This window comes from Euprymna scolopes, chromosome 18 (assembly GCF_053919585.1).
Source record: "Euprymna scolopes isolate OS-2025 chromosome 18, ASM5391958v1, whole genome shotgun sequence".
Classification (NCBI taxonomy): domain Eukaryota; kingdom Metazoa; phylum Mollusca; class Cephalopoda; order Sepiida; family Sepiolidae; genus Euprymna; species Euprymna scolopes.
This window is the reverse complement of record NC_136499.1, coordinates 43,526,655-43,544,498: the sequence shown is the minus strand read 5'-3', so window position 1 is coordinate 43,544,498 and position 17,844 is coordinate 43,526,655. Positions and strand designations below refer to the sequence as shown.

General features: G+C 33.9%; 1 protein-coding gene across 6 annotated transcripts in view; it reads right to left on the bottom strand.

Moving 5' to 3' along the window:
* LOC145297594 (AP-1 complex subunit gamma-1-like) overlaps nucleotides 1-17,844 on the bottom strand; it is a 395,164-nt gene that overhangs the window by 211,888 nt on the left and 165,432 nt on the right. For all 6 annotated transcript variants that reach the window (XM_080143647.1, XM_080143648.1, XM_080143651.1 and 3 more), the window contains one exon: nucleotides 3,556-3,680. In XM_080143647.1, coding sequence (XP_079999773.1) covers nucleotides 3,556-3,680 — 125 coding nt within the window. The remainder of the gene's footprint in view (nucleotides 1-3,555; nucleotides 3,681-17,844) is intronic.

Below are 17,844 nucleotides of genomic sequence, written 5' to 3'. Positions count from 1 at the left end.
AACTCATTTTTTTTTTTTTTAAGACTCATTAAAGTCTATATTCATTTATAAAGAAGTGAAACCTGTCTAGTTAGGCTTCAGAACATGCCTTTCATTGATATGAGATTGATACGAGGAATATGTAATATAAAATCTTGAAATATGTGCAAAACAGGAGACTTTTTCAGTGTGGTCGCATTAAAAGAATGCATAAGAGTTCTTGGGTTAGTAGATCTAGAATAGGAAGTTCAGTTTACAGGAGGAGGACAAGGAAAACATGAGAAGTGATAAGGATGGACTTGAGAGAAAGAGGGATAAATAAAGACCTGGCCCGAGATAGGTTAGTTTGGAAGTTAATTTCTAAAAAGCTATCTAATATAAATCAACATGTAGAACAGACATTAAACTGAATGTGATGATTATTTCAAAGAAAAACTAATTTTTTATACATCCCTACAATATACAAAAACGAAAAAAAAAAAAAAAAAATACAATTGCTTGCCTTGGTTAGATTTTAATTAAACCTTTGAATGGTAATAAAGCAAGAATTAATGAATGAATCATTGAGATATATGGCTCAAGTGGATGTGGATTTTTAAAAAGACTGAACTTCATATCGGTTTATCTTAACAGGTTTGTTACTTTAGGGGTTTGAAACGATTTTCATTGGTTGAAAATACTTTATACTTTGAGTTAGTGTTCCTATGAAACTCAGTTGGTTTAGGAAGTCACAAAGAAAGCAAATCCTTACAAAGCAAAAAAGAAAGAGGGTAAGCTATTCAAGACATTTGTTTTTTAGCTTTAGTCAGAATTACTTTGTGATTCAGTTTGCGACAACCCCTCGAAGATTAAATTTTGGGTAAGAAACATTGAGATCCTGGATTCTTCTCTTGGCCTCAAAGGAATATTATGCAGGACGTTTGCTATTAGTTTAGTTGCAAGATCTACTAGAAAGTGATGTATGTAATCCTACTGGCTTTTTTTTTTGTTTACTAGTAAGTCACCACTTATCAAGGTTAAAAGGCATTTGAGAATAAGGGTTAATGAGGTGAATGGATTATCAATTGAGTGATGAAGAATATTATAAGAGGATGCAAAATAATGATTAAATGAATAAAGTTTGATTACTTGTGGGGAGAGATTATGACAAGTATTTGCCGACGACTATGTTGTAGTCTGCAGGAAAGTAAACGACAAGTTCATGTATATTTCATCTGATGCATCACATATGAAGAAAGAAATGTTCCATTTATTTCAGTTAAGACGAGCAACTTCTCTACCATGAGAAAAGGATTGTAAAAAGAAGAAATCATCCTCCCCACTAGATTGTCAATTTTGTACTTTGTTAAGATATCTTTCCTTTGTTTGTTATTTTCTCAAATATTAATAAATTCAAAACAAAAACATGCATAAGTTTATGCTTAATTTCATGCAGTAGTAGTTTAATGTTACTTTAGAGAACTCTAATTTGGTTAGGGCTCCACTCCAAATATTACATGGCCATTGACTCTAAAAGGAGAGCTTATCCACCCTTTAATTATTAGGTTGGTGCCAAAACAATATCGTTTTCTCACTTATATATGATTTCTGAATTGATTCATTGATATATATGTTATATATATCATTTTGAAGCATGTTTTTCACTGTATGGGATCATGTTATTCGTTACCGTTCTCAATCTTTTCATTCAGTTTTTATTTTTTTTGCAGGCTTTTCAACAGCATGGAAAAAATTCAAATTTGCACAATTTTCTTATTCCAGTTCAAACTAGGCATGAAAAGTTGCAGTTTCAGCTTGTAATATCAATGATGCGTTTGTCCCAGGAGTCACTAACGAACGTGTGGCACAATGGTGATTCAAGAAATTTCACAATGGTGATGAGAGCCTCAAAGATGAAGACGATCGCGGCCGGCCAACTGCAGTTGATAATGAACATTTCAAAGACTTAATTGAAGCTGATCCTCGCAAAACCACACAAGAAGTTGCTGTTAAACTCTAGGTTGCTGTTGAACAGTCATTCGCCATTTAAAGCAAATAGTGAAGTCAAAAAAGTTGAATAAATGGGTGCTGTATGAATTTAACAATAATAAAAAGAAATCATCATTTTAAGGTGTCTTCTATGTTCCTTCTGCGCAACAAAAATGGCCCATTTCTTGAGCAGATTAGGACATGTGATGAGAAATGGATCCTTTTTGACTACCGGCGACATTCGGCACAGTGGTTGGATGCCGGAGAAGCTCCACAACACTTGCTGAAGCCGAAATTGCACCAAGAAAAGATTATGGCGACTGGTGGTCTGCGGCCAGTCTCATCTATCATAGCTTTTTGAATCCAGGCAAAATGATTACGATCAAAAAGTACTACCGACAAATTGATGAAATGCACCAGAAGCTCCAGTGTATGTGCCTGAGATTGGTCAATATGAAGGGACCAATTCTCCTCCATGACAACGCTCACCTGCATATTACTCAACTGACCCTGCAGTAACTTAACGAATTGGACTATGAGACACTGCCTCATCCACCATATTCACCAGACCTCTCGCCCACCGATTATCACTTTTTCAAACATTTTGACAACTTCCTGAGCGAAAAATGCTTCAGAAGCCGAGACAATGCCGAATTGGCCATCAATGACTTCATCGCTTCCAGAACTCCGGATTTCTATGCTAATGGAATAAATAAACTTGTTTCCCGTCGGCAAAAATGTGTTGATTCTAATGGTTTTTATTTCGATTAATAAAGTTTATTATGAAAAGAGTTATGATCTTTTGAAGTTGAATGTAAAAAAAAAAATGACATTTTTGCGCCAACCTAATAATAAAGGAATGCTTTTTCTTTTAACAATTACAAGAAACCTTCTCAACCACTGATTGCCATTATTAATAACACCACCTTTAAGTTCATCGTTACAACTCCTCAGCTTACCATTCACAGACAACATGAATTGGAACAAATACACTGAAGACATTGCCAAGGTTGCTGCAAAGATGGGTTCTCTTTACTGCACTAGAAAACTACTTGCACCTGAGAGTATCCTACGTCTCTATAAAGCTATGGAGTATTGTTGCCCCATATGGGCTGGTGTATCTAATACTAATCTCTTCCTCTTAGACATAGTTCAAAAAAAGGAGTCTCCAATCTAATAGGTCCAATACTATCAAACAAGCTCCAACCTCTGTCTCATTGCCGGAATGTTGCATCTCTCTGCCTGTTTTACAAGTACTTTAATTGAAAGTGCTCTGATGAACTCCTAGCACTTATGCATACTCATCGTAAATATCCATGACTAACCCGACAAGCAGCAAAATCTCTCCTTTTACTGTAGAGGTTCCTAGGTGCCAAATAGCCTTTTACTCTAAGAGTTTCTTCTCTTGAACTGCTATACTTTGGAATTCCTTCCCAGGTCTGTTTCTTTGACTGTACTAACATGCAGAAATTTAAATGTAATGTAAATAGACATCTTATTGCTCAACTCCCTACATAGTGCCCCTGTAGACATGGTCCTCTTACATCCAAGGGGCAATATGCAGAATTTGGAATAAATAAGGGTAAATAAATAAAGATAAGTTCTTACTTTTTTAATGAGTTTGTAATCAGAAGGTGAACGTCCTGTCTTTCATCCAAAAGTAACATTGCTCCCAAATAACCGATTCGTTTATCAGTAAAACGAGATGAGGCTATCAATTTCAAACATTCCAGCTGGAAAAAAACAAAATAGTTAATTTAGTATTGCAATTGATAAGAAACAGTAAGTAATTTGAAAAAAAAAAAAAAAATTCATAATTTCATGGAGTTGCTTTTGGCAAGAGGAGTTGAAAAAACAAAAAGTAAATAAACAAACAAAATAAATTTACAAAAACTTTTATAGTTAAAAATATGGCTATTCTATATTTTAGCACTCAACAAAACGGAGTTATGGATGAAGATAAAAGTATGGAATAGTTAACAAATGCTCTTACCGCTCTCCCAATCAAAATCTACAAAAATGCATTCCAGCGAAATTCTCTACCCAAACCTGCATGTTTTAATGTATGGAAACTATTTGTGAGAGTTTTTATACTGTTTAAAAATTCTTACAAATGATTTACACATGTTACAACTATACATGTTCTGCAGAGAACTTCATTCTAATGCATTTTATATAAATTACGTGCTGTTTTTCTGAATTTCTGAGATGAGGATTGATAATTTGGATTATTCAGATTACTGTTCCCATCTTGAGTGTTATTTTCACAACTTTTTGGCTGATGTAACCTCTGACTTTTTCCAGGAGTAAATATCTGTGGCATAATGGATAAAGTACTTAGTAAAATTCAGTTATCAATGACACTCTTCTGAAGATTGAAGGTTTAGTGTGGCCGATACTCAGAATACAACTGTGAATTACTTAGGACTTCTATCAAGTCATGGCTGATGAAACAAGAACATGCTACCCCCACATGGATTAAATAAAGGGTTCTATTTGAAATTCGATTCAGATTTCCAGAGTTTGACAAGATACACCCGAAGAAGGTTGGAGATTACATTGATCGAAACATGAAAATAACATTCAAGATAAGAACAAAATAACATTCAAGATAAGAACAATATAATCCAAATAATATAAATGATACAAATTATGTGTGTGTGTGTTTTTTTTTATAGGTTCTTGAATGTTAACTAATCTCCACTTTTACCATGTATGTAAGTACACTGAGGATAGAAAATTAGCGTCTTCGGAACCTGCCATGCAAGTTAATATGTTCTGAAAATTCAAAGATGTTGTGTAAAATGTGATGTGCACTTTTTGACCATTAAACAGTTATCAATAAGAAATTAATATTTTATAATGTGAGCACATATGTAGATTTGAGTGCACATATATACAAGTATCTAATTTAATTTGATGGTATTCTTTCATTTTTAATGACTACACATTTTGTAATAAATAAAATTTAGATTTTGTTTTTAAGTTAAAATTGGACATCACTCACCAATGTGTGGTTGGCACAGGTCATAATGGACAGCCCAGGACGGTTTGCTGTAATAGTCAGATTTGTGGCCAATCCTTGACTTGTAAGGCCACAGAGACAAAAGTTTTATATACAGCACTTATAATCCCAAACGGTCATCCATCCAAATACTGATCAATCTCAACATTGCTCAACTTTAGTGATCTTACATGAGAACCTCTGTGCCAACCTTGATTATAGGTATATATAAAGTCAAAATATGTCTCTTACTATATGAGGATTGTTCCAAAAGTAAGGCCTCCTATTTTTTTTTTTTATTTTTTTTTACTCAAAAACTAAAACGTTGAAGAGCTACCATTTAAACATTAGTGTACATATGAAGATGATATTCGGTAATATATTAAAAGAAACTTTCATCCTACTGAGTCTAACCTTTCCTACCAAGTGATTGATAATGGTCATCATTTGATAGTTCAAATGTTAGCATGTTGTCTATAAGTTATGTAATCTATTTTTTGAAACATACAAGGGCAAATTTAGATACAAGGTAAGTTTTAAAGGTAAGGAACAAAACATTTAAAGAGATTGTGGTGTTTTATCATAGAACGGAAGATAGAGCAAAACCTCTTTACTAGGCTTTACTGAACTAATTTCACAGCCAATAATAAACGTAAGAGCAAATAGTAAAGAGCAACAGTAAACGCAAGAACCGTTAGTAACAAAATGTTGAAGAAAAAAAACTCATCCATTTTAAAAAGGAAAAGGAACGTGTGCAAAATCACGTGCCATAGAAACTTTTACTTTAACGGAAATATAACAATCTCCTCCCCACCAGTAAGAGAGATTGCAAGGTGTAGATTTTTTTTTTTTTTTTTTCAAAGTACAGAGTTATCTTTGAAAGTGGCGATGTGTTTTATTTATAAGTCCAGTCGCTGAACTTGTTTACAGATTCGGCTAGACCGGCGTGGAAGCAGTTCAATATTCGAAGGACTGGCAGGTCTCCGCGAATTCTCTATATTTTCTGCATTAGGTGTATTGTCAACTGGATTTGTTTCAATCAAATGGGCCGGGTCTGCATTTGCAAGGTTGGGTCGAGTATTCTCAGCAGGACCATCTTATGCCACTGAATCCTCCCGCCCATCATTATGCTGTATTCTCGCATGCATAGAGTTGGCCTCGAGGAGTTCCACTACCTCAATAATCGGGTCGTACTTGCTCCTGTTAAGCAGTTGAAGAATTTCCTTTTCAATAAATCAGGCATCCTCCGCAAGGTAATTTCATGATTTTGTAGCAATGAGTCTGCAATCAGAGGTCAGGTTTCGGAACAATTTTACAGGGGCACAACTGATCTTGGTTAGCGCGCAGATTTTTAAGGCATCCTGAGATCCACCAAAAGAAATAGTAACACCCCGGTGTAGTTTCAAAACCGGCACCCCGAGTATAATGTCCATACAGGAGTCAGGAAGCACAGTAAGGTCAATCTCTTTATAGTTGCAACCATTGAAGAAAATGTTCTCGGTGCAATATTCAGACAGTTTAAGGGAAACGGCAGATGATGCCATAGAAATTACAGAGTTCTGTTTCAAAGTGGGCAGTCTCATTGTTTTGACAATGCGGGCACCGATAAAATTATCAGAACTGTCGGTGTCTATAATGGCAGTTAACCTTTTTCCTTTTCGGTGATAGGAGGGCAACTATCACCACCTTTAGCGCGGGCCCCTATGATAGAAGAAAGTAAATGTGTCAGAGTAGAACAGCAAAGTTTAGAAAAATGCCCGAGTTTACCACAGCTTCGGCATACCTTATCGTGAGCAGGGCAAAGGCGGCGGTCATCCTTAAGGTGATATCGTCCTCCACAGTTGTAGCACTTGCCACGAACAGGAAGGGCAGCAGAGAACTGTACAGAGTCAAACTCCATTCGAGAATCAGTTGGAACAGAATTTTTAAAAATACAAGTGGCCTCCTCGGCAGAATCGGTCACAACATTTTTAGTTCCCGTAGATAGAAGTAACAGCGACTGCTTCAATCTGGGAGGCATACGATTCCATGCGAAAGTGAGCTTGTTCTAAAGCCCTAACACATTGAGTAGCTTCTGTGAGAGTTAGAGTGTCTGTTTCGAGGAGCCTAGCACGTATCAATGAGGACCGGAGACCACGAATGAATGCATCACGGATAGATTCATCCCTGTAAATGGTGGCCGTTACGTCTTTAAAACAACAGTCAGCGGCAAGTCGATTCAAGGCCTGAAGTCAACAGACTCGCTTTCTTGTTGCAAACGCGTGGAAAGCAGATGTCTAGCGTGAATAACACTTGGAGACTTGTTGTAAACGCCTTTTAGTAATCCCACGGCATGTTCAAACCCAGAGCAACCTTCGATAACGTCAGCAACAGAGGGACCGATGTTTAAATAAGAACTTCTAGCTTATCAGGGTTTAACGAAGCAATAGTTGATAAGTAGTAATTAAAGTTGCAGAACCATAATTTCCAAGGCTTGCTGGCCTGAGGGTCTGCCGAGGAAATATCAAATTTATCCAGGCGAATTATCTTCTCCATGAGAAAAATAAAAAATTAGTTTGGTAAATTGTGGTGTTTTATCATAGAACGGAAGACAGAGCAAAACCTCTTTACTAGGCTTTACTGAACTAATTTCACAGCCAATAGTAAATGTAAGAGTAAATAGTGAAGAGCAGGTAGCAACAGTAAACGCAAGAGCTGTTAGTAACGAAATGTTGAAGGAAAAAACTCAGCCCTTTTAAAAAGGAAAAGGAACGTGTGCAAAATCACGTGCCATAGAAACTTTTACTTTAACGGAAATATAACAAAATTAGGTTTCACACAACCAAGCATTGATTTAATAAACCGTTTAAAGTGATTCAGCTCAGCGTTCTAAATTCTTATGTTGGCTTTTAATGTAGGGAAAATCTTCCCCACAAAATTTTGTTTAAAATGTTATGTAAATATATAACCATACTCTACAAAAAAAATGAATCTTGGTCACAGAGAAATGATATAATCTGTTTTTTTTTTGTTTTTTTTCAAATAATAAAAAAAAGAAAGCAATCCAAAGTTTGGTTTTACAAAAGTTTTATTGTTGTGATATAATAATTCTGTATTGATATGTATTTTGTAAAATAATAATAAAAAGTTTGTTTTAAAGTTTTCTTGTTGCAATATTTGTTTACAGAGCCAATGTGTGTGTAAAGGTGATAATCACACCAGTGTCGACTAAAATGATTTTTGTTTTTTTTTCCCTTCGGAATAAGGCCAGTCGGGGTCCTTATTTCCTACTTTATCCAAATGCCAAATTCAGTCATTTTAATACCCAACCCAGTTTTTTTATATATTCAAATATCTATTCATGGAGTTTGCTTTCATTATTCATTTAGGATGAGAGTTATATTGCTGATCACGGTTTCATGTTAGTCTCAGGGATGGGATCCTGACAGATACTAGTACTTTGGGTCAGACTGAGGAGCATTAATAACTAAGGGTCAACTCCATACTCCTCAAAGCTCCCAAAATTAGGTTTCACCAATAGGTGCAATTTAATATCATTTAATACAATAATGCAGTTTAATATCATTCTCAGGAAATTCTATTTTTACAGTTTCTTATATATTTTAATAGTCCTCAAGTATGATATGATTGTCTCCAGACATCTTTCATGATATCAGCATAAAAGAAAACATTGTCTAGTGTGAACGAAATCAGCGCATTCCATTATGAAGTGCTTAATGATGTATACTGTTTGAGATGATCTACATTCTGAATGTTGTGTTGTGTATGGCCTATATGTAAACAAGATTATTACCTGCTGTGCTTGCTAGAGTTTCTGTAGTTTGGCTTCCATTTTCTTAAGTTGAACTTAATGGAAATTAACTTATGTTGTGATTCCAAAATTCTTGCCATTTTTTATTAGTTAAGTTACTGATTTAAACTTTTAGATCTGTATAGTTATAATCACGTATACATATCAGTCCCGTTGGATCACCAAAGTTAAGCAACGTTGAACCTGATCAGTACTAAATGGGTGACCACTTGGGACTTCCAGGTGCTGTATGTGCTCTCCGCTTATCTTGGCATTGTTTCCAGTCATCTTGAGCTTCTCCTTGCCACTGGACCCATGCAGTGTCGATTCAGGAGAGGTGTGGTTGATGATTGTGCAACCTTTGCTCACAATTACACGCGCAGCTACCCCCTACAGAGACTATCATTTGTCTTTTGAGACTGAATGGAGGCATCGCATACATACCAGTTCTTGTTAGACCAATAAAATTAAGTGACGCTGAGTCTAGCCAGTATCAGATAAATGATCATTTAAAAATACTATAGGTGCTATATGTATCCAGATAAATAGGTATGTATAATATCTGAAGGAGATAAAGGCTCCTCTTTTACATAGTTCCAGGTCAACTTGGGCAAGGTGTAACACCTGTTAGCCTCCTTTAGATGTTCTGGAGGGTTGCCATATAAGATGGAGTTCTTCAGCTGTGATGAAGGCAAGGAAAGAGGGACTGTTGAAAAACCAAACCAAATAGAGAGTCCCCCGTTGACCTTGTAGAGAAATCTTCTAGCGATGCTGTCATCCACAAAACACCTGCTTCCAATTTTTCATTTGAGCCAGCACGGAAGTAGTAAGGCTCAGAAAACTGTCATGAGAATGATCATGTCAGTGCGCAGTATTATCTAACTAGAGATAACGAATCATTAAAACAATATTTTTTTCTTTTTAAATAACCCATCGACCTACACAAAGCTGATTTGACTACAGTCAACTTTGTCATTACCTCTTCTATTCTCTTGTGACTAGGGATTCAGCATAGGAGAATATTTCTAGATGTGGGTAAGTAGTTGAATTTGTTCAATCTTTTTTCCAAGTTTCTTAGTTTTTAAAGGATAATAATGCAGAGAGGGAATTCAATCTCCATACATAGCAGTACATATTCACTTTCTCTTAAATCACAGCCAAACAATAAATTTCATTAAAAGAAAATTAAAAGAAAAAATCCAAAAAGAAATTGGCTATGATGAAGTTGTTTTAAAAATTTCTAAAATATAAGCACAATCTTTTTTTTTTTTAACCAAAAAACAGAAATTTTGATGCCAGCATTCTCAGATGTCACAAAATATACAATGTCATTTTTGATGACATGAAAAAAATGAGTGATCTATTAAATAGTTCAGAACAGAAAACAGAACCTTTTTATGCAAATAATTAAAAAACTAAATATATATTTATTCAAATTATTTTTTAAACAATTACATATTTGTTTTCATAAAGGTATGCAGTTTAAAATTGGAGAGTTCTTGATGCTTGAAAATACAATAGTAACATAAAATGAGAAATAACTAAGGACATCCACTGTAGATCTAGCAGACCGAAAATCATATTGCATGTCACTAAGGTTATTTTTGCTGAGGTGGTTGACTTCTCTATTTAACACAGATTCAAGTAACTTACTCATGACGCACAGAAAACTTATTGGTCTGTACTAAGAGAAAGATGACGGATCACCTGAATTCTTAAATACAGGGCATACTGATGAGATTTTCCAGGGTGTTGGGAAACAATTCTCCTGAAGACAGTGCTTAAATAGCTTTGTAAGTATGGGAGCTAGTTCTGGTTGAAGCTTTTTCAACATTACAATTGGAACGCCATCGAGGCCAGTTGCTTTACTGGAATCAAGGTTTTTGATTAGTTTGCCAACATCACGCACAGATATTTGTATGTTGCATAGCATGTTTTCTGATACAGGAGGAAATACAGAGTCTGGCTTTGTCTGATGCTGACAAGATTATCTCAGGTCCATTGATGATAGTTGGAATAGAGCACACACTTCTGTTTAGGATCCTGTTTACTATTTGCCAAAATTGGTGGGAACTAAGCCACTGCTCAGCTACTTTGGACTTGACGGGCTGAGCATACAACTCTCTTGTGTTCTTCATTACTCTTTTACAGTGGTTGCTGGCAGTCCTGAAAGCGATTTTAGTCTCAGTACATCTGTTACATTGGAAGCAATGGAAAAAGTAATTTCTGTGCGCAATGGCAGCAGCAAATTCTGGAGAGAATCATGGCTGGCTGTTAGGTTCTTGCTGGAATTTTTTGAGGGTATGAAACAGTCTATACCTACAATTAACCATTCCATCAGGTCTGTTACTATAGAGGACACATCCTTTTTAAACATGGAACGCAGAGGTAGATCTGATATAAATGAATGAAAGCTAGCCCAGTCAGCCATAGAGTATCGATATATTGTACGATGGAGAGGTACATCTGAGGACTTATTACATTTCGTTTTTATTTTAACTGATACAACAGAGTGATCGGAAGATCCCAATGGAGACAGAACAGAAGATGAACATAGCTTAGAACAAATTGTGAGGAAAAGATCTAGGAGACTTGCATACTGACCGTCAGTATCGGGCACACGGGTGGGTTTGCGAACAATTTGAGTTAGGTCATAAGCAATGGAGAAATCGTGACAGAACCTCCTCTCATCATGTCTTGAGTGGATTAACCATTCTACTGTGAACATCGAAATCTCCATAGACATGAATGTTTGCCAAAGGATGAGCAGATAGGATGTGGTCACTTTTCTCAGATATGCTCTTAAAGATAGTAATTCCGCTGTTGTGGAGGCAATAGAGGGCAAATATAAACACAGTTGTGTGAGTAAGTGCAACCCAGAAGCACATTTTATTGAAGAGATCTTTAAGGTTGTTTTCACAAAAATATTTATTTCAGTATGGAATAAAGTCAAGATACTCCAGTAATATATGTTTGATAGTGAGTTTCTCCTGGCATGCTGTGCATAATGGGGATTCAGCACATTCCAGTACATACAAATGTGTTAAATGAGTGTGTTAAATATGTAATCGATTTAATACAACTTTTTTTCTGTTAGTGTTGTTTTTTGTTTGCTATTCTCCAATGATTAGTTTAATTTCTTGTAGTTTATTGTTTACACATTGATTCCATTCTTTTTGCCATTTGTTGGTGATCATTTTTTTTTTTAATTTGGGGTTTGTAGTCCGTGTATGTTATTTTGTTGCTAATGATTTTTCCCTTTGAGGTTTGTTTTGCTTCTTTGTCAGCTTTGTCATTTCCATTAAGCCAGATATGATTCCAACATAGGATTGTTATTATTTTTTTATTTTTTTTTTTTGTGAGCTGATGTAGTTTGTTCAGTACACGACTGCCGAAATATCTGGTGAGGAAGTTGTCACCTACTTCTTTTTTTGGGGGGGCTATTCCATTCTTTTATGACGTTGCTTAATATCCTTAGTATAGCAGCTGTGTCCAAACCTAACTTCATGCCCATCCGGGCAATGTCAGGTATCCATACTAGTATTATATAAAAGGAACTTTTTGTGTCTCTTTGAGTTTGTTCCCTATGAAATTGAAAACGGATGGGCCAATTTTTATGAAATTTTACACAAAGGTACTTTATGTACCTGGCAGTGTTCTTAGATAGGTTTTGTATTGGAATGTCTTCAATAAATATCGATAATCGAAAGTCCGATGAAAGCGACAGCCGATTTTGACCAAAGCCAAAGTTAACACCTTACACAGCCCAACATCACGAGTGCACCTGAGAAGTTTTATTATCAAACAAGCTGCAAGACTAAACATATAAAATCAACAGTAGGCGCTTTGATATGATAGGGTTGCATTCAAAATGAATGTTTCTATTTAGAGCACAATTGAAGTTTGCTACTTGACTTTTGCATTCAAGCCATTATATAGAAAAATGTTATAAAATCAACAGTAGGTTCTTTACAGTGCAATGTCGACTATAATGTATTGTTAATCTTTTCTCCATGTTAAAAAACAACCCTGGTGTCTAACTCTGTCCTGTGGGGAGGCATAGTAAATAGGTACAATGTATTGTTAACTAAGTCACCATGAAAGATATGAGCTTTTTTCCGGTGCATCGCGATAGGTCCCCAACTAGAGCAGGCAATCAATTGATTTGATTGAAAGACAGGCGATTTCACTGATTTCAATGACAATAAAAATATAGGAGTGTGAAACATTCGTTGCTCATCATTTAATTCCAAGCAATGTTGGGTCACCCTGCTAGCAACTGATAATAAAAAAAGGAAGAATAATCACATATGCAAATTTAATATTTATGAACTAAGGAGAAATTACCAAAACAATCAACTCTGGGGAAGAAATACTATTTTTTAGATCAGAATCTATCTATCTAATACTTATTGATGGTTACCTTTTGACCTTGAAGTAATATTTTTGTTTTTGTATTTTCTTTTAGCTCCTTACATCAAGTGGCTTCATACTTTGTCTAGAGTGATTTTTATTAAAAAAAAAAAACTGATAAAAAAAAAAAGAAAGCTCAGTTTTTTCGTTTTTTACTGAACGCAAAAATATTCACTTATTAAAAGGAAAATCTATCATTCCAGTACTTATAAAAAAGAATTTCAAAAACAACCAAGCAAATATATCTTGTGAACCAAGTGCAAGAGATTAAAACAATTGCTCTGAAAAAGACAGTTAGAATTTTAAAAAGATCTCTGTTGGAACACATGGGGTAGCAGGTGAATGTCTGACACTTCTTATTGATAGAATGAGCGGAAAGGAGTTTTGTCTTTTTCGTATTCATTAGTTGCGTTTCAAGGATTACAACTAATGGATATGAATTAAATTGTAAAAAGATAGAAAACAGGTAAGTCTGCTTGTATGAAATATAATGGTTAAAGATAGCTGAAAACCTATATAACTTTGGGATATTTTATATTGAAAACAATACTTGCTAAATGCATAGTTTTTGATTTCTGATTTAATGAAGAGAAATTTCTTTCTCTTCAAGAATGAAGTTTGATCATCAACTAAAAAAAAAAAAAAATGTGTGTGCCCAATATTTGAACAATTATGCTTCACCGATTTCTCAGAGTTTCATGCAATTCTCAAAACCGACTATGTTATTTATTGATCAAACATATCCAATCTATTTCAGCAACAATAACTTACAATTGTGATTGTGTATTTTTCTTTCTTTCTTTTCAAGATATTCTGTAAATGCGAAAATTCACCAGATAACCTGCTAAGCATGAAATTATTCCAAATCATTTCCACTTTAGAAATCAATTTCTCTCTCACGCAAAATTGTCTTCATGCTTGAACAGACAAAATTAATCGCTATATTAATAAAGTTGTGTGTTCATTTCTTGTGTGCCCGTGCATGTGTGTTGCTTTTTCTCACCACAATGTGACTTACACTGAATTATTTCATGTTTCATTACAAATGTACACTCTGTCAAAACTGACAGTGAAGAAAAAAATCATCCTTCAGTGTTGGCACTAATATTCATATAAAATAATGTCTCAATCATTTAAGTTAAAATAAATGTTTTGAAAAAAATAAAACATCAATCAGTATAGAAAGCAGACCCCCCCCCAAAAAAAAAAGACATCTCATTTTAGAAATAGGTAAGGGGTAGAGTGTAATTTGTTATTTGCTTTCTCAATTCCCCTTTGTTTTTTGGCTTTGCAAAATCAAAGGAAACAAAACAATGAAACAATTTTTTTTTCTCTTCTGCTCAGTAGGTTTTGTGGAACAGGACAGATATATTTCTAAAAATAAATATTTATTTCTGTATAAAGTCAAAGATTTATTTTCAATAGAATATTTATTCAAATAAAAAAAATTGCACTTCATACTACAGCATTTTTAAAAATATGTTATAAAAATTTAAAAAAAAAAAAAATTTCAACCAATTTGGTCTCTTCCGGTTTTGAAAAGTTTTTAACCTGAGCTAACACTTTTCTTTTAACCTCATTTAGGAGTTTTTTTTGTTTTTTTTTTGTTTAACGTTTCAAGTTTGGCATTAATTTGGAATGCCACAAATATGAAATGTTTGTGTTCAAGATTACATTTGATTTGCTGTTATAGTTAATGGTTTTGATTTAATTTTTTTCATTTACCTTTTTCTAATCTTGGATTTGTTTCAAATGTTGGCTTGAAGTTTTTATTTACCAAAACACTCCGGCCTAACAGGATTTTAATTTTGTATTTAATTTTGTAATTTTCTATTCTGTTTGTATTCAAGAATTGTAAGACAATTGAGATTAATGTGAAGTTTTGTTACTCTTGGGGATACAATTGGAGCATAAGTTGGAGCAGGTGTAATTGCAAAAGTTAGGAATAAATGTAATTTAATGAAACTTCTGTCATAACTAATCAGCAGAATGTCACAACTATAAACTTAAACAAAAAAAAAAGGTTTTTTTTTTTGTAATTTTATAAACATTTTTGGTCACTTCCGGTTTTTAAGAAGTGTTCATAACACCAGCAGTTTTTTTTTGTTTGTTTTTTTTTTTTTTGTTTTTTTTTACTTGATTTCATATTACAAAAATTATTTTAAAGATTTCAATCTGGGCTTTATTTTGGAAATGTTCATGTTACCATTGATCATTTCAATTTATTTATTTTTTTTTTTTTTTTAATTTAATGGTTGAAAAGACCAGACAAGTGCAAAACTGATTTATTTATTAAAATTAAATTGAAATTTATTTTTTTCAAATAGTAAAATATTCTTCTTCACCTAGCATGTCCTCAGAGGTTGGAAATTGCCTTCATGGCAAAATAAACATGTGTTCGCACATGTGAAGCAAAAAAAAAAAAAATCATATTTCACTTTTTTTTTTTTTTTTTAAACAAAACACTGTTTAATTTACTGTTAAAAACTAATGTAATGGATAGAAGTGCGCACGTTACATATTTGTTTTTTAACTATATTTTTAAAATTTGACCAAAAATAACATCGGATTGCTTTAAAATTATATATTCTGATAACCGAAGCTCCAACTAAATATGTAAGAACATTTGTCTTATATTCATATTTTCATGTTTTTAAATTTTTAATTCGTTCTGAAATAAAAAAAAAAGTTTGTTTACAGTAAAGTAATATCAGCGCTAGTATTACTGTCAGTAATACGATCTGTTTAATCCCTCCAAGTCCACTCTCTCTATCTTACCCAATTGTGTGTGTGTGTTTTTCGCCTCCACCTTTCTTTTAAAGTATAATAGCCTGTTAGTGAGTCTATTGTCTTTTACCTCCTCCCATTACTCTCGCTAATAAGTCTACTATATATGACTATTGTCAGCTGTTTTCCTGTCTACTCTCTCTCCATGTAAGAGAGAAGGAGAGTTTTAAAACTCTCCTTCTCTCTATTTCAGTTTGTATTTCTCCTCATACCACACTCATTTTGTGCAACCACCTCTTTTAATACAGGTCTGAATAATAATAAAATCTGAATTTTTTTTAACTAAAACTTTAAAATAACTTTTTTAGATTAAATTTTTTTAAACTTCTTTCAGAATAGGAAATCTTTAAAATTTAATAAGGAACATATTTCATATAGGTTTCATTAAAAATATTCAGTACATAACGAGAAAAATAGAGATGAAAATTTCAAAAGGCCTGTATAACTGATTACGGCCAGCGAAAGTCTTTGTTCTTGTTATTCTATTATTATTTAAAACATTTTGTGTCCTGCTCTTTCGCATGAGGACTAATAATACATTTAGTAGAAAAAAAAAATACCCTCAAATAATGTAATTTCAGTTTTCTGAATCGTTTCTTTTGAAAAAAATCGATTTGTATTGTTAGATAGGCAAATAGAATTACCTGTAGATCAAAGTCTTATTTATAGATTACAAAAATATTAGATGTAATTTCTTTTATAACAAGTTTACCTATAATCTCCCCCCATTCATGTGTGCATGTATAGAGATAAAGAGAGAGAGGAAGAGAGGTCAGCACAAAAACAATTCCTAAACAGCTCCAATCAGTTTCAATTAAAGAAAGTCACTAAGTGTGTATGTGGGGAGGGGGGAAAAAGAACAGGAAGTCATTAAAAAAAAAAAAAGTCATCTAACTGCCCTACTTTCTTCATGAATTACTTAAAGTTTGAGCCTTCATGGCAAAATAAACATTTTCAGTTTTCAGGGAGAACTGTCATATGAGGGGAAAAACAATCAGCCGCTTCTTATTTTCTTATTAAAAAAAAAATGTGTGTGCATGTGTGTGTTTATGGATCTTGCCATCATCAATTTGTCACTGTAACAATAAAGGGTGAATGAGATGAAGATTATGAGAGGAAGAAACGTCACACAGAGGAAGAATGGTGAAAGAAAGAAGCGTCATAAGGAGAAGGCAAAGACTGAGAGAGTGAACTTCTTAAAACTGAACATAACCAAAGCCATACCTCAGTAAAAAAGGGAAAAAGCCATCTTAACAATGACTCATACTGTTGGTTTTGGTGCTAAGGGAAAACTCCCAGCTAGACTCTTAATTAACAAGCTTCCAGCTGAGAGAGAGAATGCAGCTCAAGAGTACACAATTTAAATATATTTTTATTCCTGTAACATGATAATATACAAAACCAAGCGGAATTGTGAAGTATTGTTGGGCTACATTAATTTAATAGATGTGTTTTGACGACAAATCATATCCAATCAGAGTTTCCAACTAATGATAATGTTGTTAAAAGGACAATCTCTGCAATAACTGTTTGTATTTATAAATCAAATTTAATATAATTTCTTATTGTCAGATTTTAAAATTTGGACCTAAATAACATTTAAGCTGACATATCAAAATGCCTACTAGGGAGAACTTTAATGTCTACTAGAGACACTAGCTTCAAGTGTCTAAGTTCTTTCTGTACAGGAGCTTGTCAGGACAACCTGGTATGAGGATGCTTTTCCCTACAAGTAAACCCTGGCTAAATATCCAAAATCGCATAGTATTCATGACCCAATATATTTCCCTGGTATGGATAACCCACCTTATGTTACCTCAAGTAATAGCACAAAGCTAGATACTCCACCAGACAAGATAAATTCTGGTCCTGGAATCGAGCAAGAACAAGAGACCACAAGAAA